The following is a 24,679-nucleotide window of genomic DNA, read 5'->3' as shown; positions in this document are numbered from 1 at the left end:
CTGTCCCCCTCTGCTTGTGTGTGCACTCTCTCTCTGACAAATAAAATATTTTAGAAAGGGAGGTGGGGGACGCGCCTGGGTGGCTCAGTCATTAAGCGTCTGCCCTTAGTCATGATCCCAGGGTCCTGAGATTGAGCCCGGTGTCGGGCTCCCTGCTCAGCAAAGTCTGCTTCTCCCTCTCCCACTCCCCTCTACTTGTATTCCTTCTCTCCACTGTCTCTTTCTCTGTCAAGTAAATAAATCTTTTTTAAAAAATAAATTAATTTAAAAAGTTGAAGAAAGCAGTTTTTTTTTTTTAATCTACTTTCAAGTCCTAATACATAAACTCCAGTCTATACTGTTAAATATATTTGGTCCAAAAACATTGTCAGTTCCAAATTTGTCAATAAATCTTGCTTTAATATAAACAGTACATGTCTGTAAAATGGGGGAAAAAAAGTTTATCTTTGCATATGATTAGAAATTACATTTAAGATAAACTTTATAGGGGTACCTGGGTGGCTCAGTGGGTTAAGCCTCTGCCTTTGGCTCAGGTCATGATCTCAGAGTCCTGGGATCAAGCCCAGCATCAGCATCGCATCGCATCGGGCTCTCTGCTCAGCAGGGAGCCTGCTTCCCCCCCTTCTCTCTGCCTACATGTGATCTCTGTCTGTTAAGTAAACAAAATATTTAAAAAAAAAAAAAGATAAACTTTACAATATACCATTTGAACGTAGTGATCTTAAATTATTTACTTAAAACTACTTCAAAAAAATAAATAAAACTACTTCATATGCCCCATAAAACTCATGAAATAACTGCAATTCCTAAGACGCATTGATTATTACAATGAAAACAGTTCAAGAGTCAAAGGTGTTTGAAAACTGACCTATTCATAAACCCAGGGTTGTTGAGTTTTTTTTAAAGATTTTTTTATTTATTTGACAGAGATCAATCCAGGGGTTTAAGACTAGCTATAAGGAATCAACCAGATAGCACTTTAAAAATGGGATTCCTGGGCCCTGCCCTCTAGTAGGTCTATGATGAGATCCCCAAATTTGCAAAATAAAATCTCCTAGTAATCCTAAAGAACCGCAGGTTTGAATACTAACACAGAAGTAAGAATAAGAAAAGGTAACATCAGGGGTGCCAACCTACTCCTACTTAAAAAGTAAAAAAAAAAAAAAAAAAAATCTGCAAACAAAATGTGAGTTAATAGAGAATAATGTTAGGCAGAAAAAGTCAAAGAAAGATAAATACCATATGATTTCACTCATACACAGAATTTAAGAAGGAACACAAATGAGCAAAGGAAAAAAAAAAAGAAACAAAGATTCTTAACTATAGAAAACTGATGGTTACCTAAGGGGAGATGGGTTAAACAGTTGTTGGAGATTAAGGAGTGTCCTTGTCATGATGAGCACTGGATGATGTATGGGAATTGTTGAATCACTATATTGTACACCTGAAACTTACATAATACTATAAACTTTATTAGAATCAAAATAAGCCAATTTTTTTAAAAAAGACATAAGGAGAATAAAAGGGATTCACAGTCTACCATTTTCAGGAATACTGGTGGAAGGTCCAGGTTCTCCAGGTGGTTCCAAGCTATCCAACAAGCGATTCACTTTATTTCGCAGTTCTATCAGCTCTCGACGAAGATATTTTACTTGACTCGATTCAAGGGGTCTTGGTTGGCCATTAACTGGAACAAAAGATTAATTTGCTTAAAATTGGGCAATGTTCTTAAATAATCTATCAACACAATTAAAGCAATAAGGAAAAATAAATGTAATTTCTTTAAAAAGTGAAAACAAAAACAAGATACCTAATGATGTCATTTAAATGATAACTCTTTTTAAGGATTTTTTTATTATTGATAATTTACTTTTTGGAAAAAATAAATATTCATCAGTCTTTGTTGATGCACATCTATGGCCCATGATCACACTGGTTAAAAAAAAAGTTCTATTAGGATAAATTACAATAAACTAATTTAAGTTTTTAATATATTTTTAGCAGAAATTATGTACCTTCAAAAGCTCATTTTTCTCCCACACTACTCTTCTGTATTCTTGAAGTAATATTATAAACACCTAAACACCTTATTCTATACATATATGTTAAAAGATGCAATATGACTGATAGATCTGTCATCCCTCTTGCCTATTTTTGACCTAAAAAAAGGAAAAAAATAGCACCTAAAATAACTGACCTAAAAAGTAACCCATTTAAAAAAAAATGCAGACTTCATGAATCCAAATCACAATGTCCTTCAAAGTAATTACTTCTAAAGCAGTATATAAACCACAAAAAGTCAGAAATTATTTAATAATCTTTTTTTTAAGATTTTATTTATTTATTTGATAGAAAGAGACACAGCGAGGGAGGGAACACAAGCACGGGGTGTGGGAAAGGGAGAAGCAAGCTTCCTGCTGAGCAGGGAGCCCAATGCGGGGCTCGATCCCAGAACCCTGGGATCATGACCTGAGCCGAAGGCAGACACTTAACCCACTGAGCCACCCAGGCGCCCCGGTGGTTTTTTTTTTAAATGAAGGCAACATTACCTCAGTTGGTTGAAATGACTTTCAGCTGACTTAAAAATTAAAAAAAGGAATAAAATAAAAGAAACCCTTTATCCAGGGGCACTTGGGTAACTCAGTGGGTAAAGCCTCTGTCTTTGGCCCAGGTCATGATCTTAGGGTCCTGGGATCGAGCCCCGCATCAGGCTCTCTGCTCATCAGGGAGATTGCTTCCCCCTTCTCTGCCTGCCTCTCTGCCTACTTATGATTTCTGTCAAATAAATAAATAAAATCTTTTAAAAAAGAAAAAAAGAAAAAGAAATCCTTTATCCAGCAACAAAGACTATCACCACTAAGGTTACTTTAAAAAAAAAAAAAAAGGTAAGACAAGGCTATAAGTGCAAGCTTCAAGACAGGAGTCCAAAATTAAACTTAACTAAAAGGCTTTATGCATTGCCAGTATACATATATACAAATTCCCAAGGCAACAAATTAAAAAAGGAAATCCATTTGAAAATAAAAGTTCCAGGATTCTTCGTTAGGTAAGCTGCAAACATCAAACCATCAATGTAAGCTTTCTGAAGACAACCCTATTTTATGTACTCTCTATATAATTATGAGGAAGTTCAATACAATCTCCTACCTACATCAATTACTTGCTTTTTAGGGTACTACTGGGTTTTCTCTAATATCTAAAAGGGAGAAAAGCACTCTTGACAAGCAGGAACTGGCCTAGTCCTGTAAGACAGCCCTAAGTGCTGCCAGAAGCTGGCCTGGCTGGCACTCACAAGTAAGCTGCAGTGTTCTCTTGGTGAACATGAACAATTTCAAAGAATACCAACAAGTCAGAAAAGATCACTCTGTGACTGTGATAGATGAAGACAAGAACAGAGCCACTGCATAATCACATGAGAACTCAGACAAAACAAGAGCAGTGACCAAACCACAAAAATGACCAACATTCCCCTGGCTAAAGTGAGTGACTGCTGCTGTTTTACCAATTGAAGCTTTACTCTCAATTAATTCCTCCACCTTCCGCATAAGACTTAGTAAGATACCCAATCATAGAACCATCCCCACCTCCCAAGAACATACAATCTAGGGCAAGTTGCACTTCCTTGAACCTTATCCAAAATCATCTAACATAAACCCAAGCTATGAAAAATCCTTTCCAAATACTTTTACTGAACATCCCATTGTTCATGGTGTTCATTCTCCCTCACTGCAATCTGCAGTGTGCCCCTTTTCATCCCTCATATTGTTTATTTATGCCTTTCTTCTTAACTTTAATCTTAGAAGAGGTTTGCTACCTTGTATCCTCTCAAAATTATTGATCCTATCAATTCCCCAACTTCTAGCTCACTTCTGCTCTTTATTATTTCTTCCAACTTATTTGTCCTTCTTGTATTGAATGCTACAAATATCCCTTCAAGTTTACCTTTGCACACTCTAAAATAACTAATTACTTCTAATTCCAATAATAATTTCTTCTTTGACTTGTTACTTAAAAGCATATTTTTATCTTAAAAAGTCCCATAATTTGTGTTATTTTTGTCCAGTGATTTCTAATGAGGCCAAAGAATATAATCTCTAGAATATAATCAGAGAATAAATATCTCCTCTCTGATATTTATTGAAATTTGTTGGAAAAACCACTACATGATCAGCTTTTATAAATGCTCACATGTACTAAAAAAAAATTACACTCCCTGATCGCTAGATGCAGAAGACCAAGCCTGTATTTGATTTACTTGAATTTTCTGTATCCTGACTAATTTGGAGCCTTCCAGATCTACCGGTTTCTAAGAAAAGAGCATAAAAGCTCTCCCATGATTGTGAATTTATTTTTCCCTAGGGAAAAATCTAAGGCTATGCTGTGTTAGTGTTCAGAATTGTTATATATTCCCAGTGAATTGTACTTTTTATCATTATAAGTGACTATTACTAGTGAATTTTTCACTTAGAGTCCATTCTATTATTATTATTACCCACTAGCCTTGAGTTTGTCTAGTGTATTTTTTAGCCCTCTGCTTTCAAACTTTGCATAATATTTTACTGTGTTTTTTTTTAACTAAAATTCAATTAGCCAACATATAGTGCATCATTAGTTTCAGATGTAGTGTTCAGTAACTGATCAATTGCATATAATACCCAGGGTTCATATCACATGCCCTCTTTGATGTCAATCACCCAGTTATAATCAGCATGTAACTAAATTTTGTTTAACTCCAGGCAGAGGCTATCTTTTGACATGCACATTTTGTCCATTTATATGTATTGTTATTATTTCATGCTTTCTACTTATCAAGTTTTCTCTCTGCTTTTTTTTCTCATCATCTAGTGAACCAACCAGGTATTCTTTCCTCCTTTTCCCCCTACTGGTTATTTCTAGTCTTTCTTGAATCACGCTTACATTTCAGACATGTATACTTCAATTCTTAAAAATCTAATTAGTATCTACTTCCCAAACAATTTTAAAATATTTTAATTCCTATCATCCCCTTCTGTCTTGCATATAATCAGCATTTTTGTCCCATCTTGTTTTTATATTCCTAAAACTATTAATTTTCTTTTTATAATCAGTGCCCATTTAAATTTATGTGTTAATGAGTTTAGGTGCTCACACTATCTTGCATGTTTCACCATTCTTCTGGACTCAGTTTCCCTCTTGCTTTTGAAAAACTATTTTTAAAAAATTCTTTTAACAGGGCCCACGAGTAGCAAACTCTCAGCATTTATTTAAAATTTCTTGAAATTTTTATTTTTATTTTTTTGAGAGAGAGCACCTGAGTATGGGGGTAGGGAAGGAAGAGAGAGAATCTTAAGCAGACTCTACACCCAGTAAAGAGCCCAATGCAAGGCTGGATCTCCTGACCTGAGCCAAAATCAAGTCAGTCGTTTAACCAACTCAACCACCCAGGAGCCCAGAAAATGTTTTTATCTTCCTTTATTCCTCGAGCTTACCAGACTACAGACAGCTACTTTTCCAGTTATTTTTTTTCTTAGCAGTCTGAAAATGTTACTTTACTGTCTCTAGCTCCAATTATTACTATGAAGATGTCTACCAACAGTCTAATTGCTTGGTAGGTGATCAGTCTTATTGTCTCAGGCTACTTTTTAAGATTTTTTTGCCTAACATATTGCCCACTTTTGTGATAGTATGTCCAGTGGAGTTTTCTTTTTACTTATCCTGCTCAGGACTCACTGTGCCTCCTGAATCTGATAGTTTACTTCTTTTATATAGTTCTAAAAATTTCTTTAGCCATTACCTCCTGAAATATTTCCACTCCCCATTTCTCCTTCTTTAAAGTCTTAATGGGAAAAGGCTGGACTTTCTCATTCTCAAATTCTCTCATATTCCTCATCTCTGTTTTTGTGCTTGATTCTGTAATTTTTTTAGACTACCTTTCAGTTCACTAATTCTCTCTTCAACTGTGACTAATCTCTGTTGTTCTACCTCCCCACTTTGTATTTAATTTTAATGATTATTTTTTTCATTTCCAAAAGTTACCTTGATTTGTTTTTAAAATCTGTTTATTGGGGCACCTGGGTGGCTCAGTGGGTGAAAGCCTCTGCCTTCGGCTCAGGTCATGATCTCAGGGTCCTGGGATCGAGCCCCACATTGGGCTCTCTGCTCAGCAGGGAGCCTGCTTCCTCCTCTCTCTCTGACTGCCTCTCTGCCTACTTGTGATCTCTCACTGTCAAATAAATAAATAAATCATCTTAAAAAAAACATAAAATAAAATCTGTTTATTCCTTTTACATAGTGCCTTGTTCTTACACTTCTTTATTCTTTTACATCTCAACTTTTAGTGCATATTTTATATATGAACATTTCTATTAACTAAAGTTCTTAGTCTCCTCCTACTACTAGCTGTGGCCATTGTTTCTTGCTTACATGGACTGTTTCACATGTCTTACTTGAACTCTTATATTTATCAACAAGATCCTGTCCAGAAGCCTGTGACTTGGATTGAGAACATACTCCTTTTAAGAGACGTCTGCCTTTGCTTCTTACTGTTTTTGTTTTGGTTTTGTTTTTGAATTTGTTTTTTTTAATGGTAGTATATGGGCTTGCAAGTTCTCAAACTATGCAGATAGTTTAAACTTAAACCCAGGACTTAGGGAGCACAGTTAGAAATCCTTAAGGGAGACTTCACAAACCCAACAGTGCCAGGGTATGAGAGTTTCTGGTATCAATTCCTTGACTTTTCCTGTATTAATGAAGAGGTATTTTTCTTTTACAACTTTTAGAGTATAGTTCACTGAGAGTCTAGGACCCAAGGTCTCTACCATGTAAACACCAAATCATTAGTCCTTAGATTATGCAGAATAAAACCTTGACCATCACGACCAAAAGTGCACCAAGTCTCAGCTCTTGGGTCCTTCTGGTCCTGGTTTTTAATTCCATCTATCTTTTGGTCCCTGGACATTTCTCTTAACTCTCTGAATCAAGTCAAGTATACACTTCAAAAAACACACTTGTAATACTTGATCTAGCATGTCCTCAGTATTTCTGGAAGGAAGGTTTTCAGTTTATCAAACCTTCCTGATAGCCAGGCAACAGTGGTTAACTACCTCAGACACAATATTGTAAAATGATACCTTTCATCTAAAAAAATTTTTTACGCAGTTTTAATTTTTTTATTAGCATTTTAAAATCTGAATCACATTCAGCCTTCTTAGATGGAGATGAAATAAATACAAATTAAACCAACTGGCCAACATCATGTTCCATGGAACTATAAGGTTCAGTGCCACGTAACTTTTTAAAAATTTAAACAAAACATCCAAGAAAAAAAGCCTAGATTTTATTTTTCACATAATCATACTACCACTTTAACTCTGTAATCATTTCAATATTTTATCCCCTTAAGAGTTACGCCTCAGGGGCACCTGGGTTGCTCAGTGCGTTAAAGCATCTGCCTTCAGCTCGGGTCATGATCCCAGGGTCCTGGGATTGAGCCCCACATCAGGCTCTCTGCTCGGCAGGGAGCCTGCTCCCTCCTTTCTCTCTCTTTGCCTGCCTCTCTGCCTACTTGTGATCTCTGTCAAACAAATAAATAAAATCTTTAAAAAAAAAAGTTACACCTCACAAATTTGTTAATGTCAATAAGAAAACAAAATCTTAAGATTATAATTAATCTTATATTCATTTTTATCAAAACTACTCCTGAAAAAATAATGTCTACAGTATGAGGCCTATACATTAAGTCCTGAGAAGTAAAAGCATGTTATAAAAGGTAATTATCTATACTAAGAACTTAATAATAAAATGAATAAACTTAATAAAACTAAAACTTAATAAAGATAGTTTTAACCCTGTATTATTTTCAAACCTGTAAATACTTCTATAAGTGGCATCCGCTGCTACATATGGTACTGAGCAGAAGGGAGAATTTAAACATGCCTACTTTCTATTACTCTTCAAATCTTCTAATAATCGTCAAATATATAGTTAGGCCTAATAATTCAAAATTTCAGATATAACTGAAAAAGTTATCACTTAATTCTGAGTCTTTAAATGGAGTAAATCTGGGTGCTTGCATGGCTCAGCCAGTTAAGTGTCTGCCTTCAGCTCAAGTCATGATCCCTGAGTCCAGAGTATCCTGTATCAGGATCCCTACTCATTGCAGAGTCTGCTTCTCCCAATCCTTCTGGCCCTCCCATCCACTTGTGCTATCTCTCTCTCTCTCTCAAATAAATAAAATCTTTAAAAAAAATAAAAACAAAAGGAGAAAAGCTAAAAAGACTTCAATAAAAATACAATGGACAATACAGTAAATTTATTAGAAGGTTTACCACTTACCAAATAATGTCAGTTTCAGTATTCTACTACATTGAATTGCAAAAGAAAGGTCAGAACTATCAAAAATTGTTATAAGATCTCCATCTGGAATTTAAAAAAAGTTTCAGATTTGTGTCAGTATAAACCAAGGTATACATTAAATTAGAATCTAAATGAAGATTACAGAACATTTTAAGAATCTACCATAAAAACTTTAAATAAACACTAAATGATCTAGGTAAAATGCACTTGTTCAAAAGAATACCATATCAATTTTGCTTACTACTTTTATAGCAAAGTTATTTATCATATCCCCATAAGAAGAGCCAAAACATAAAGATTAATATATTAAATCATCTTTTACAAGTCACCAGGATATTCATGGTAGCAAAATAACAGATTACTGGTTTAGACTAAAATCTTTCTGTTCCAAAAAATTTAAATATATTTACCAAAAGTTAAAGAAATACAGATTCTCAAGGTTCAAATTTTAATCCTAAGTACAAGAAAACACCACTAATATAAAGGGAGGGAAAGCTATTATAATAGTAACTAAAAGGATCACTGACCATTTTGATACTAAGATGAAAACTATGAACTCTCCCTAGAAAAAAATATTCATATTATACACAAGATTCTGTAATCTCCTAGATCTCAATGGGCGCCTGGGTGGCTCAGTTGGTTAAGTAACTGCCTTCAGCTCAGGTCATGATCCTGGATTCTGGAACTGAGTCCCACATTGGGCTCCCTGCTCAGCAGGGATTCTGCTTCTCCCTCTCATGCGCTCGCTCTCTCTCTCTCTCTCTCTCTCAAGGAAATAAAATCTTTAAAAAAAAAAAAAAGAGTATTATAATCAGCTGCCTGTCTCAAAAGATTTCAAAGGGCTTGGAGGAAAATGTTCTCTAGAGAGAACAAGAACAGAAAAGCAGCCACAGGCAAGGAGCTAATCAGGGTCCTGTGCCAGGTGTCTTCACAGACATAGGTAGGCTGGGGGCTTGAGGATGTCGGTTCTGTCCTGGGAGGCTGCTCCAAGGATGCTCTGCTACACCAATTTGAACACTGATTACAGATTTATTTTAAACAAAGGTGGCAACAAATGGCGTAACTGAGAATTTTATCATTGTTTTTAGATCTTTATAACCAGACCCATTTCTTATAACATTATCTCATGTTCAACTTCAGGGATTCTAAACATATTTTTAATAAAGTATATATGTAAAAGGAAACCTTCTCTAACTACCTTATTTTCTGAAACTCACAACAGAAATAGAATATACATGATAGCAAAAACTTTACCTAAGCCAGTCCTCCACCCTAGTACCCAACAGTTTCTGGAATACAAATCTGTACAATTTAAAACACTTAGAAACACCCTGAAAAAGCAATTCAATGTGGTAACTGGATGTGGAGAATATTCTTTCAACAATGAGGATACTCTAAGAAAGGGGTCCACAAATTGAGACCAATGGTCAAAATTCTTATTTATAGGACTGTGAACTGAGCATGGTTTTCACATTTTTTAAAAGGTTTTAAATAGGTGAAATACTGGCCTTAAATGACCCACAATGCTAAGATTTTATCTGATCTTTTAAAGAAAAGTTTGGCAACCCCTGCCCTAAACAAAAATAAGGGAGTTAAGAGAAAGCCAGATAAATAATGAGGTCAGTTTAAGTTATACCAAGTATGAAGTAAATTAAGGCACACATTTTCAAGTTAGAAATGAAAATCAATGTATTGTTAATAGATGAGATTATACTAGGGAAGAGAACAGGAAGAAACTGTCTCCTTTACTGTCCTTTAAAACAGATAACTCTCAAAATTAGGTTTGGGTAATATTAGATCATACTTTATTAAAAAAAAGAATTACACCTGTAGTTAAATGGCCAGCTTAGCTGATCATCAGTGATTTATACTCTCCTTCCACAGTGTAGGTTGTTGGAAAGTGGACCAACCAGGGACATACCCCTAGCCACTGAGATCTCAGCAGAGCCACATGACTGGGGTCTGGCCAATGTGATGTGAGGAGAAATGACATACATTACCTTAAGGCCTAGAGACTACAATCCCCCCACCTAATCCCCTACACTCTATCTTCCTCCATCTGCCTGCTGGATGTTAATGCTCAAGGTGAACTTATAAGCCATGTGTTGAGCACAACAGAGTTTCTGTCAACCTGGGTCTCTAAATGATTCACTGAATGTTAAACCACTGAAATTTTGAGATTTCTCTTATCATCAGCTGGCATTACTTTAAGCCAGCACACAGAGACACAGAAAAGCAGTTGTCAGTGATAAGAAAACTAGGACAGCAGTGGCAGAGATGTTTAGGAATATGAGTATTTTTAAAAAGATGGTATAGGTGGGTGCCTAGGTGGCTCAGTGGGTTAAGCGTCTGCCTTTGGCTCAGGTCCTGATCTCAGTCAGGGTCCTGGGATGGAGCCACGCATCAGGCTCTCTGCTCAGCAGGGAGCCTGCTCCCCCTCCCACCCCCCGACCTGCCTGCCTCTCTCCTTGCTCTCTCTGTCAAATAAATAAATAAAAATCTTTAAAGGGAAAAAAAAAAAAAGATGGTATAGGTAGCAATGCCAAGTACTGAAAACAAGGGGAAACAGACTAAAATTAAATTCAATGGTAAGAAAGAAGCTAGTAACCACCTGAGCACAATTTTTCAGCAAAGATGTTTATAAAGAAGACAGGTATAAAAAAATGAAATAAAGATCTGTTGTGTTTGATGCAACATCTGTCATGTAAAACCCACTGCTGTACAAACTGCTTTGTGGTCAAATGAATCTAGGACACTGTATACTATAAACTGACAATGTACACCAGCATATTACACATTCTAAAGACTGCTGCAGTAAAGAAACACATTTCTGTTTCAACCAGCTTTCTCATTTAGTTGGCCACGAAAATCTTTTTCATTCAGTACCTACTGATGAGTGAAAGTGTGGTTTTAAAAGCAAAAAAGGAAGCCAGAATTGCATGAGCAAAAGAGAAAAAAAATGCTTGTAAAAATATACATGAAAGTTCTATCATTTAAAGCCCCATTTCTAATAATAAATCACATAGCTATTTAACTTATTAAAGAATTATAATTAACTACATGAACATCCAATTAAATTAAATGGGTACTCAATTACTACAGAAGGGAACAAAATTTTTATTGAGATAGTTCAACAAAAGATAGGCAAAAAAATCATAAGTAATACGCAGACTTTTAATCTTACCTTCATCTTTATACTTTATTGTAACTTCATCATTACTCAAGAGTTTTCCTCTGAAAACTCGCTGCATCATTAGCACTAATTCATCATAAGTAATATCTTCATTATGAATGGGAATTCGTCGAATATCTTCCCCAAGTTGAGCTTTGATGATTAGCTTCCCACTTAGGTCCAACTGTCCATTCATGGTGGACTCCAGGATGTTGTAGGTATACAATTCTAGGGAAAGACTGATAAAATGGTTTTGATGATTAAACAGCTATAAAAACTTATCTTAAAAAGTTGAAAAGGAAATCTACTATTAGAATCTTTTAAGAAACTCTGGCCTTCAAAAGAGGTTTACTGTTCCAGTATTCCAGGTTAAATGGTCTTGAGATAAGTTTATTTTGTGCCTAAAAACAATTTTTAGCATTCACCCACATACCTGCTTATCTCACATTACCATTTAGATTTCTAACTTAAGATATCTAAAAACAAATTCCTGATCTTCCCCCCAAAATCTGCTTCTCCTGTAATATTCTCTATCTCAGTAACAATTTCTTCCTTCTAGCTGTTCACAATTTTTTTTCAAAAAGTCCATGAAATACCCAAAAATATGGTTGCCACCACTTTTAAAATCTCTACATTCCAATCCCTTCAGTATCTCTACTGCTACCAACTTGATGCAAGCCACTAGCATTTCTTGCATGCATTACTGCAAAAGACTCCTATGTGGTCTGCCTGCTTTTTACCTTTGCCTACTTTTAATCTATCCTCAACATCAGAGTAATCCTGTTAAATAAAATCTAACATACCTCTGCTTAAAATCTCCCAATAGAGTCACAGCTCACTTCTAGTAAAGGACAGGACTACAAGGTCATGATCTGGCCTCTGGCCCCTAGCCAAGTTATTTAACCTCATTTCCTAATTTTCTCCCTGATTCCATTGCTGCACCCATATTTTAAGTAAATCCTCAATGTAAGGCTTTGCACTTGCTGTTCCCTTTGTCATAAGTCTTTTTCACAATTCCCATATGATTCAGATCTCTGATCAAATGGTCACTTCTTAGAGATTTGTCCTGACTACCTAAAGCTAAACTAAAATGGATCTTCTTTCACTTTCTTACCCTGCTACAATTTTCTTCAAATCACTTATCACCACCAGGCATTATGAATTTATTAACTTTGCATTGTCTTTCCTACTAAAAAATAAAGAAGTAAATGGTTTTGTTCATTGGATTCCTGAGTCTAGAACAGTGCCTAGTAATGGTTGTCACTGAATTTTGTTACATGAAGGACAAATAAATACTGGCTTCCACAGTATTAACCTATAACTAAATGATAACCCTGAAAAGCATGTGTGAACACTAAAACAGAGTCTCAAATTTTTCTCTCTAAAGTAAAAAAGACCACTAGTATTTTTTCTAGTTTTCCTATTTGGGGAACTTAAGGAGAAAAGGCAAATGAGTGACATCCTCCAGAACTTTCTAATAAGACCATGCACTATTGTCTCTTAATATTCTGTAACTCACCCCTCCCCAAACCTTAGTGGCGTGTATGATTAGATTCCCTATTTATGTCCTTCCAAGTATTCCTTAAATGAATGTCTCTAGTCCTCCTTGCCATATTCTGAAGAGATTACATTTATTAATAATATTTTTCTTTCCTTTTTATCTTAGAAACACTCTTTTTCCATAATGCACTGACCCACAATCACATACTGACAGCTTGGAAATAAACTTCCCAATTGTTGTAACAGATTTTTAAAAATTCTGCCATTTAGTGAGGACCCAAAGTCAGACTTGAAGGCCTATATCCTCAGACTTTCACTTTTTCAGCAGGATGAAACCCTAATGTTATTTAGCCTACCGTTAAATACTCTTCACGATTTGTCCTTCTCCTTGTTTTTTTCTTACTCTTCATATATATATATATATATATATATACACATATATATATTTGTACTGTCCTATTTTAGAGCTTATATTAATAATATATTTTAAAATGAGGCATTAAGTACTGAATCTAACGCTCTTAGGTCAGTTCAGAACAGAGCGGATTGTGTTCCTACATATGGATGTTAAGCTTGCCTTATGTAAAACAGAATAACTTATCTGTCAATGCTCGCAATGGACTTCTCATAAACACTGTGATTAACTAAAAGAACCTCTACACCTGTTAGCCAAACTACCCTCTTCACTCAGGAAACATTTACTTAATACCTACTATGTGCTAAGCTCTAAAGTATAATCTCTTCAATAAAATGGTAAAGACTCCACCTTGTTTACCTTACAGTCTGAAAGAAATAAAGAACTTCAGTAAATCAAAGTTATGTTAGTTCCTCCTATCCATAGGATATGTAAACCAGCAATAACATAGCTAAGGACCACAGCTTAGTTTCAGCAAGTTATCATTATCTACTCTTAAAAGCACCTAGAATAGTGCCTGACATATAACAGGTATTTAAAGACTTGTTTTTGTTGCCCAAACCAAAGATGAATGAGAAATAATAAAGTTCTGATAAGGGATAGGGAGAAGAAAAGTTATACTGTTAGGGTCAGTTCTTAAGGCAGCCCTTCACACACTGTATCTCTTTTATGTAACTAGAAGTGATTCCCCCAACAAACATACTAATTAAGAGAACTTTCAACATGGATGTAATGAATAGTACATCCTTTTGATGGGGGGAGGGTTGTTCAATGCAATTCCAATGGATCTGACAACATTAGTCTGTTTTACTTTATATTTGCCACATCTGCCTGCAAATTCATTTATTCCTTGGTGCTTCCCATGCACTGTAAACTCCCTGTGGCCAGGAACCAGGGCTTCTTTCATAAGCCAGTTTGTGCAGCCATCTCCTCAAGACATGCATATCATCATCACAAAACTAAGGACATCAAAAAATCTTTCCTTTCTGGGAACATCCCATTCTCAATTTTCTTATGTAACAGAATTCAGGTCCCCTTTTTCTCTAACTCCAGTCACCAGGTAGAGACTGGTATGAACAACTAGCTGCCAGGACTGCTGGTGAGATCCTTACAGCATTTTCTTCTCCCATCTTGTCCATACCCGGCTCCCTCTGAAGTCCAGAAATGACACAGCCACTAATTTCCCAAACCCTCCAACAGGAACCCTGTTTTTAGCACTTGGGAATAAACTGACCTGACCAAAGGGACATAAAAATCCTGCCTCCTGAACCAGAATCCAAGATCAGTGGCCAAACCTCCAGTTCCACTTTCCCTGTGGGTAGAATCCGGCTCGAATTCAGAGGGGCCTGCTTAGGCACCTCCACAGCGTAGCAATTTTAAGATATTCAAGCAAAATCAACCCTTGATTGTTCCAAAGAATCCGAGGAGCCACAAATCCTGCCTGACCACTAAGATAGTAAAGATTTCTACAAGCCCGGTGACCTTAGGCAAGTACCTCTCCAAGCCTCACTTTCATCATACGCAAAGTAAGAATATCTAAGTTTAAAGAACCTTTGTGATGATTATCATGCATCTAAAATACTTAGCACAGTTAGTAGGAAACTTAAAAGTTCGCTATCATCATCACTATAAAACTGGGCTGGGCCTCCAGTTGGCGCTTGATTAAGCCCTGACACAGCTAAGGAACAAGGTTCCTCTCGGGTGACCCCAATAAACTTATTCCAACAGGCGCTATTCTTCAACCTCCTCACCCTTACAAGCTCCTCTGGGGGGTTAAGTGCTCGACCACCCCAGGCCTCACAAAGTACCTCCCCTCTCCTCTCCATCTGGCAGTCCAACCCCATGGAACCAGGCGGACTCGGAGGGAGAGCACTTGCTGGCCCAAACAATCCCTGGACCCCCGAGGCCCGCCTCCCTGCCACCGTGGCCAGCGGGATTCCCATCCCCTCCCCCTCCACAGCTTCCCCTCCCCCCACCCGACGCCCCTCCCGGGCCCCAGACCCTTCCCACGGCCCCCTCCGCCGCCACCCCCCCGCCCGGTACCCGCCGGTTCGAGCGAGGCCCTGCCAGCGCTTCCTCGTCTCCCGGCCCGCCTCGTCGGGAGAGCGGCCGCACCCCCGTCCCCAGCGGCCATACCCGCCTGCCGAGGCTGCCACGGCCGCCTCCCCGCGGATCTCCGCTGACCCGACCGGTGCGAGGCCGACGCCCGGCTCTGGGGCGTCGTGGAGAGGCTGCGGTCACGGCCCACTCCGGTGCCCTCCGCCGGCGCTGCCGCACCTCGCTAGCAGGCTCGCGCGGGCCCCGGCCAATCGCACGGACGCACCAAGCCTAGCGAGATCTCGGGCCCAGTACGTGGCAGGTGGGGGAAGAAGAGGGGCGGGAACAAGAAAGAAAAAAAACTGTCCTTTCGCTCCGCCTCTCAGCGAGAGGCCAACCTATAACGCATGCGCAGCGGCAGAGGCACGGGTGGGGGCTGACTGTTCTACGGCCTGCGTGGGCCGGAGTCTCTGCTTTCTCACTGGATGACGGAGTATGGCAGGGGTTGCCGAACGGAAGCACGCATGCGCAACGCGTGACCAGGCACTTCCGGTTTTCCTGAAAGCTTGAGTTTCCCGTGTGTCGCTCGTGGGTGGGGCGTGGTTTGCTGCTCTGGACTCTGAGAGCCCGTCGGAAGTGGGCATTTGTCCAAGTTTGGGATTTTTTTTTTTTTTTGCGACCACTATAATTCTCCTAGTTCTGTCTCGAAAAAAACCAATCTTTTATCCCCGCCTTCTTTCCACAAACTCATTCATTCATTATTCGGCGCCTACGCTTCGAGTACTGTGCCGGGAATAGGGATGAATCAGTTTGTGAACAAGGAGTTTCTAATAGCGTTTACCAGCCAGAACAAACCTGCGAGGGTGTCAAAGGAAGGAACTGGAAAATTAAGGCTACTAAGAATTCCGGAAGCCTTTTTGGGCGATAAGGCAGCGTTGCTCTATATACTCTTTCCTTCTCTCTTACCTAAAGCATTTGTTTTAAATACGCGTTTTTGTGTAGTTAAGTGCTCTGGTTCAGACTTTTTGCGGAGGGAAGTGTTGAAATCTAGGGATGAGGGAGGGCTCTTTTAAAAGTTGCAAGCAACTTGTGCCTTACTAGACGGAGATGAAGCAAAAGGCAAGTCGAACTCACGTGGTCCCCAGTTGTTCACCAGATATTCCTGAAGGACATGGTGTAAGGTGAATTCAGGGTGGAAGTTACATTCCTTTAGTACTATAAATAGTATGATCTTTTTGCAGGTAGAAGTCTGAAAAATTCCGTTTGAAAGTGAAATATGTGACTTTAGAATGCTTTTTGCCTCTGAATTGTATTTTCCTACCCTGCGTGAATTGCTCTTTGAGCAATTGCTTGCAGAGATTGAGGAGCAGAGGAATAAAGGAATGAAAAAAGTTCCTGACTTTCCCAAAGGCTGTTCTTCATTACTTGTTATTTAGAACTGAGTAATCTAGATTTGGGGAAATGCACAGCTGTCCAGTAATAATATTTTTTTAAAGATTTGATTTATTTATTTGACAGAGAGATCACAAGTAAGCAGAGCAGCAGGCAGAGAGAGAGAGAAGCAAGCTTTCCACTGAGCAGAGAGCCATATGCGGGGCTCCATTCCAGGACTAAAATCATGATCTGTGAGGAAGGCAGAGGCTTAAGCCACTGAGCCACCCAGGCACCCCCAGTAATAATACTCTAAAGTCCTTGAGATGGTTTGAGATTGGGTAAAACCACACATGTGAATGGAGGTAAAATATTCCCTGAAGGAAGTGTGAATACCACTGTCAAATTTTCCTAAAAGGAGGCTAGACCCTGGGGCAGGAGAAAAGAGCTGAAACTTAGCCTGGAATAAGGGGAAACAATTTCCTCTCTTTAGGCTCCCAGGGAGAGCCCCTAAAGGGGCATTCACTTGAGTCCTGACATTGAGGAGAAATACATGGATCCTTGTTGAACTGGGACCAGCTAGAAGCTAGGAAAAGAGGCACCCATAGCGTGGTCTTGAGGAGGGGTTGGTGCATTTGGACTTTGAAAGCAGCTTGAGTTTCTTTATGTTGTAATTCCTTCATGCTTCATCCCTAAACAATTAGAAGTCTTTTTTAATGTTAAAACATATTCCCAGTTACCACTGTGGAAACTTGAGAGATGGAGTAGTGATGATTCCTTCCTGTCAAAGCAATAGTAGGAGCTGCACAAGGCAAGAAGTGAGAAATAAGAGAGTAAAAAAAAAACATCGTTTGGAAGCCAGATCAGAGACTCTGGTGACATGAGGCAAGAAGGACATCTAGGTAACATTAAAGCATTTACCCAATTCTCCAGAATTATACTTTTAAAAATTTTTAATGATGAACTTTATGAAAGATTTCATCTCCTCCTATCCCGGGGGGAAGGCTTACAGTGTGACTAAGCATGAAATCAAGGACATTTGGGTTTACTTATATGTCATAGAGCAGGTTTAGAGAAGCACACAAAATTATCAGTTGAGTGTGTCAAATTGCCCCTTTAGGTTATAAACACCTTAATAACTAAAACTATATATATATATATATATATATATATATACACATATATATGTCAAACTTAATAACTAAAACCATATCCTGTTCATTTATTTGTTTTAGCTTAATACTGAATTGTCCACAACACTTCAGTAAACTTTCCTCTTCCTGATCCTATCCTATAGAACAATTATGTTTTCAAAAATAAGAACAAAATGAACAGCTGGAACTCATGACCTAACCCAAGTATTAAAACATTAACAATAAACTATGCTTCCTGTGTGCTTCTCCCCAAGGTGGTCCTTGTGCCTCTCTCCTGAATTTTAACATTGCCTTGTTTGTTTTTAAATTTTCTATGTAGTTTAATCATATATATACATATGTGTGTGTGTGTGTGTGTGTGTGTGTACTGACAACACATACCATATATATGGTATATATATACCATATATATATATATACCATGTATATATATATGACAACACATACCATATATATGGTTGTCAGTTTTACTTATTATAGGCATTATATAGAGTATCATCTCTGTGGTTTTCTGGAAAATTTTTGCACTCAGTATTATGTTAATAAGATATCCATGATGGTACACATAGCTGGAATTCATTTATTTTCATTGCTGAGAAATACTCCTTTGGAAGAGTGTGCCACAAATTTTTAAAATCTGTTCTATCGAAGTGTATTTGGATTGCTTTCAGTTTCTGCTGTGAGCCTCCATAAGCATCCTTTAGTTTGTCTCTTATACAAGAGTATTTCTTGTTTCATGCTAATACATGGATTACTGAATGGTAGATTATGCAAATATTTAGCTGTATAAATAAATGGTATCTTTTTCTGGTCTTATTGAAGAACATGAAGTTTACATTATAACCCTGACTTTTTGTACCAAACATTTGACAATTAGACTCTTGGTCCTTATGAAATCTCAAGTAACTATTCTGTATCCTTACTTATAATTTTATCTTTGAGTATATTGTTCAGCACCATCCTCGCTCCCACCCAACTTGAAAGCTGTGATTATCTTCTCTCTATCCTTCCCAGCATCTGGCATTGATTGCCTGAGCGAGTAAGAGGCACTCAGTGAGTAACTGTTGAGTCAATGAAATAGTTATTACTGTTTCTGTAGTGTACCCATAGTTCAGGATGATACAGTTCTCTATACTTAGGCTCCCAATAAATGCAGGTGATAACTAGCCAGGGAGGAATAACTTGAATTGAACTAGTTACCACGTTTACCAAGAACATGAATTCTCCCACTGTATGTGTAGACACTGATTTTAGTTACTGCTGACTTACATTAGTGAAGCCAAAAAGGCTAAGTTATCATGGAATGATCATGTTTTCAACACTTACGTTCACATTTATTGGGATAGGCATTAATCAAATCATTAAGAAGATTGTTCTAGGGATTCTATAAGTAATTATACATTTAAAATGCTCTTAGAAAACATCTCACCCCCTTTTTTGGTGCAGAGTTTAGAAAGGTTCTAAGTCAGAGAAAACTGAACACCATGTTCACCTGGCCATCTGTCCTATATGAAGATGAATCTGGTCTTAAAAAATACCAAGAATAGTCTTAAATCTGAAATATTGGATACGTGAAGAAAGGTGAAGCAATGTAAGGAAATACCTTTGACCCACCTGTAGCAAGGGGAGAATGGAGGCACTAGTTCGAAGGTTACTTTCCTTGTTCATGGACTTCCAAAGACAAGTCAGATTTGAACCCGTGGTTTTGAGAGTGACAGTCAACTCATGTACCACTTTCTCTTTCTCCCTGAAAGTCTGTGTGGCTAGAACTCTTCAATTATAAGGGGAAGATCCCAAGAATGAAAAAGGTAGATTCTCTGACTGGCCAGGAAATGGGACAAAGACTATAAGCCTTGTAACAAAATGGATAAAACCTGTTTTTCATCATGTTGTCCTTGAGTAGTTCATATAAATCATTTTTTAAAATATTTTATTTATTTATTTGACAGAGATCACAAGTAAGCAGAGAGGCAGGCAGAGAGAGAGGAAGGGAAGCAGGCTCCCTGCTGAGCAAAGAGCCCTATGCAGGGCTTGATCCCAGGACCCTTAGATCATGACCTGAGCCAAAGGCAGAAGCTTTAACCCACTGAGCCACCAAGGCGCCCCTATAGAAATCATTTTGAAAGTATCAATCATCTCTGCTACCCTGAGGGGGAAAAAGAAAGGGATATAAGTTCCTGCTTGGTTGAGAATTTCAAAAGAGAAGTTATGTCCCTTCCTGAGAATCAGCTGGTTGCTTAATAAAGAGAACTCCAAACAGAAGAAGAGACTCATGACGACCAAATGGGAACGAGCTGGTCAGGTCAGCCTCCCTTCCACTGGCCAAACATAAAGATCTGATTGTGTAAGCAAATGAAGCACCACTCCATGCAGAGGTAATGAAGGAGAAAAGAATGATTCTGTAACTTTGAGGGAGTCATTCTTAGCACTAGCTAAGGAAAATACTTTAGTCTATTCTACCAGCTGCAAATCCATTGAGACCCTAAAAAGTTTGTCCTTACCATGGTGCTCTATAGCCAACCCCTATTTAGAGAAATTGCTTCCCAGTAGGCCGTTCTTCCTAGATTTTATATACCTCGAGGTTGACACCTCCTAGATACTCAATATATATTATTGAATGAAAGAATACTAAGTTCCCCACCATTCTATAGGATAAGCTTCCAGAAACAAGGAGCAGCCATCACTGGTGAGTTCCCAGTTCTCTAGCAGTACAGGATTTTACCTGTACTGCTTTTCTTCATTTATGTCTCCTGGAGACCACTGCTGAGTTACATCTGTATATTCTGTCAGAGCTTCATTTGAAAGACTAATGCCACAAGACCTGCAGGGAGATCTGTCAGTTTTTCATCTGACTAAGGGTAAGTTTGTTGTTGGTTGTGTTTTGTTTTGTTTTTTTCAGCTCTTTTAAGAAACCCAGATGTCAGGTTATAGGAATCGAGCCTGTCAGATCATAGTTTGGGTCCTGAGAGGCTCTCACATCTCTAATCTAACATTTATGCCAATGATCTTGCTTTTTAGTCTCTCCATATAAGTGCCTAATTAAAAAGGGCATATTAAAAAAGTCATTTCAATAAAAACCCACTATTATAAAGGTGCAAAGTAAAACAATGAGATGCCAATTTTCACATATTAGTTTCATCAAAAGAAGTTTCATAACACTTTATAGAAAAGGGTATAGAAACATAAACATTCTCAATTTGTTGTGGGGGCATAAATTGATACAAACTATTTAAAGAGTGGTATGATAACATTTATCAACATCTAAAATAGCCAACACTATATGACCCAGCAATTCTATTTCTAGGGTACCAGAGAAACCCTTGCATGTGAGAATACAGATATTCCCTACTGTGTTATTTTCAGGGAAAAGACTGTATAGCAATAAAAAGAAACATACATATACAGTGAGATCTTAAAAACATTTTATTAAATGAAAAGAGAAAGTTTCAGAAAGTTATGCTACTGAAAGAGTTAACTTACAAACTGAAACTGCTATCCTTAGAAAGAACTGCTTGCACAGTTGGCCTATGGCTAGTGTCTAGGAACTAGGAAACTGGATTTCAGGAGCAGTCCCAGTATTCTTTGATAAGAATGATGCATTGAGGGGTGCCTGAGTGGCTCAGTGTGTTAAGCCTCTGCCTTCAGCTCAGGTCATGATCTCAGGGTCCTGGGATGGAGCCCCATATCAGGCTCTGCTCTCCAGGGAGTCTGTTTCCCCGCCCCCCACCACTTGCCTCTCTGCCTACTTCTGATCTCTCTCTCTCTCTCTCTCTCTGTGTCAAATAAATAAACAAACAAATAAATAAATAAAATCTTAAAGTAAAAAAAAAAAGAATGGTGCATTGAACCTAAACTGTACAACCAGTGTGGTTTATGATGAACACCTGCTTGTTTTCTAGGAGTCTGGAATTGGGGATATGCCAACCAGAGGGTGCCTTTGTGACAAGCTCCCAGTAAAAACCCTGGGCACTGAGTCTCTAATAGGCCCTGATAAACAACATTTCACAAGTGTTATCCCAATTCATTGTGGAGGAATTAAGCACATCCCATGTGATTGCACTGGAAGAGATCTTTCAGAAGCTTATGCCGGATATCCTCCTGATTTCAGCCCATGTGACTATTTTCTTTGCTAATTTTCTGTATAGTGCTCCGCTATAATATATCACAGTGATGAATACAATTCTATGCTGAATCCAATAAGTGCTCCTAGTGAAAAACTGAATTTTGGGGTGGTCTTGGGGACTACCGAATTAGTTCCATAAACCATTTATATATAAAAAAAAAAAAAAAAAAAGGGAAAAGAAGCCTGAGACAGTGAATTTCTGTGGGTAAATAATTTTATGTATATGTGTTTTCCCAAATCTGGAAGGTTTACACCAAACTTATTACAGTGGTTAACTGTAAGGAGATGCAGAAGGAAGAGAAGAGGGGCCTGGTTTTGGTAGACATTAGTCAAAGGGCACTTTGCTCTACTTTATTTCCTTTTTTTTTTAAGAAAAATATACTCATGTAGTACCTAGGTGGGAAAATATTTTTAAGTTAATTTAAAAATAATTTCAGCCTTTATGTAGAGTCACAAAATTTTAGAACTGGTGGGGAATTTAGAGTTCGCTTAGTCCTGCCCATACCTTTTAGAAGGTTGAGCCTCAGCCTTCTGCCCTGAGAGGCACGTATTGCCTTGAGTCACATAGCTTGTAGTTGGGACCACAGCTCCCAGTCCAGAATGCTTCCCTAATCTGCCACTGCTTGGTAAGTACTGTAAGAACCAGTCTTCTTTTTTTGTTATTGCAAAGGTCCATAAGGTCTCAGTTGTTACAACATGGTTGCATAGCAGCTTCTACCAAAGTTCAGCAAATTATCAATGTCATACTTCCACGTGTAACAAGAGCTGTACTGGAAGAAGATAAGAATTGGACTACAGTTATCTGGGAAATGTAGTGTGTAAACGATAACAGCCTTCAATCATACCACTCTGCTTTGCTTTTACTTTTTCTTCTTTGTTAAAATAGGGGGTTAACCTGATAAGCAATGGGACTTTACAGAAACATGAGCAGTACCTTGCAAAAAAGATTTATATCTTCTTTCTACTTTTGAAATGCTTCATAAATAAGGACTTTAAAAACTAATTTCCAAGTTCATATATTGCTCTGGGGTCTATAAAGTGGCACAACCACTTCAGAAAACTGTTTACTGGTTTTTTATAATGTTAAATATACATTTATTCTATGCTTCAGAAATTCCATTACTAGATATTTCAGGAGAAAAGAAAACACAGAGACTTATATAAGAATATTTATATCAGTTTTGGGGATGCTTGGGTGCTGCAGTCAGTTAAGTAACTGACTCTTGGTTTTGGCTCAGGTCATGATCCCGGGGTCCTGGGACTGAGTCGGTTTCTGGCTCTGTGCTCAGCACAGTCTGCTGGAGATTTCTCTCTCTCTCTCTCCCTCTGCTGCTCTGGCTCATGCTCTCTCTTTTCCTTTCTCTCTTTCTCTCACTCTCTCTCCTTCTTTCTAAAATAAAAAACCCTTAAAAAAATATTTCTATCAGTTTTAATCCTAGTTTTCAAAACAAAATGTTATTTATAAAAAAAAAAAAAGCCTGAATACCACCATAATAAAAAGAAGCAAACCATTGATACAGCATGAATAAATCTCAAAAATATGGTGACTGAAAGCAGCCAGGCTCAAAAGAGGACATGATAACATTTATGGCATTCTAGAACATGCAAGACTAATGCCCGGTAATAGAAAACAGATCAGTAGTTACTTGGGGTTAGCACTGGCAGAGGATTTAATTGGGGAGGAATATAAGGGAGTGGTATAGGGTGATGAAAAAGTGATTAATCTTCTCTAGAATAATGGTTTCTCAGGTGTGTTCATTTGTTAAAACATCTAATTTACAGTTAAAATGGGTGCATTTTATTTTGCACAAATTATCAACAAAGTTAATTTAAAGGGTTAAAAAAAAAGCAAGCCCCCTACCAAAGCAAACAAACAAAATAGAAAACTAATTCCAATAGCCAAAATTAAGGAAAACCACTTTAATACTCTTTTAAAAGACAAAACACTGTCTCTAGTGACCCACTGGTGATACTGAAGTTTCCTATGGTTCAGTGCATGTCTTCGTATACACAGAGCATTGTATAACTGGAGCAACACTGAACATTACACATGACTGTTTATTATGTGCACTTAGCAAAGCGGCATAGGTGTGAACATACTGCATTTCCAAATGCAATGGCCTTTTTGTCACTCAAAATAGTATGCCCTCCATTTTGGTAATATACCCAGGTAGACAGAAAATGTAATGCCAATTTCAAGTAGTATCAGAATAGCTATGTTTTGGCCAAGATAGGTTTATTGGTTTCTTTAATTATTAAGAGATATATGACTTGTTTGATCATGTTTCCCTATTTATGCTGGGTGTCAGGAAGCTTCTGGTCTAATCTGAAACTGACTCCTTGCAAAAATACAAGACCATCTGACATGTTTCTTGGGGCCTACCTTCTTTGCTCCTATGATTATTTTCCCTTCCTCTTGATTTCCTTACTTAATCGGTTTTTCAGCAGCTTTTATATATATTTTTCCCAAATACACAAATAATAGGTTACAAATATGTAAATGAAGTAATAGATGATGCATATGTACCACTACTTTGAATCTGACTTTTGTATGTGTGTTTTAATAATTAATT

General features: G+C 37.7%; 1 protein-coding gene across 6 annotated transcripts in view; it reads right to left on the bottom strand.

The window, feature by feature from the left end:
* Positions 1-15,807, bottom strand: part of TFG (trafficking from ER to golgi regulator) — a 33,370-nt gene extending 17,563 nt beyond the window's left edge. For 4 of the 6 annotated variants that reach the window (XM_082695957.1, XM_082695958.1, XM_082695959.1 and 1 more), the window contains exons 1-4: positions 15,558-15,806; positions 11,519-11,745; positions 8,314-8,397; positions 1,541-1,687 (exon numbers count right to left, since the gene is read on the bottom strand). In XM_082695957.1, coding sequence (XP_082552083.1) covers positions 1,541-1,687; positions 8,314-8,397; positions 11,519-11,702 — 415 coding nt within the window. In that variant the 5' untranslated portion in view covers positions 11,703-11,745; positions 15,558-15,806. Of the gene's footprint in view, positions 1-1,540; positions 1,688-8,313; positions 8,398-11,518; positions 11,746-15,557 lie in introns of all 6 variants that reach the window. The other 2 variants (XM_082695961.1, XM_082695962.1) reach the window with 1 other exon arrangement.
* Between the last annotated feature and the right edge of the window lie 8,872 nt (positions 15,808-24,679).

The sequence above is a fragment of the Mustela nivalis genome (genome assembly GCF_964662115.1).
Source record: "Mustela nivalis genome assembly, chromosome: 1".
In the NCBI taxonomy this organism is placed as follows: Eukaryota; Metazoa; Chordata; class Mammalia; order Carnivora; family Mustelidae; genus Mustela; species Mustela nivalis.
The sequence above is the reverse complement of the archived record's forward strand: the minus strand, read 5'-3'. Positions and strand labels throughout refer to the sequence as shown.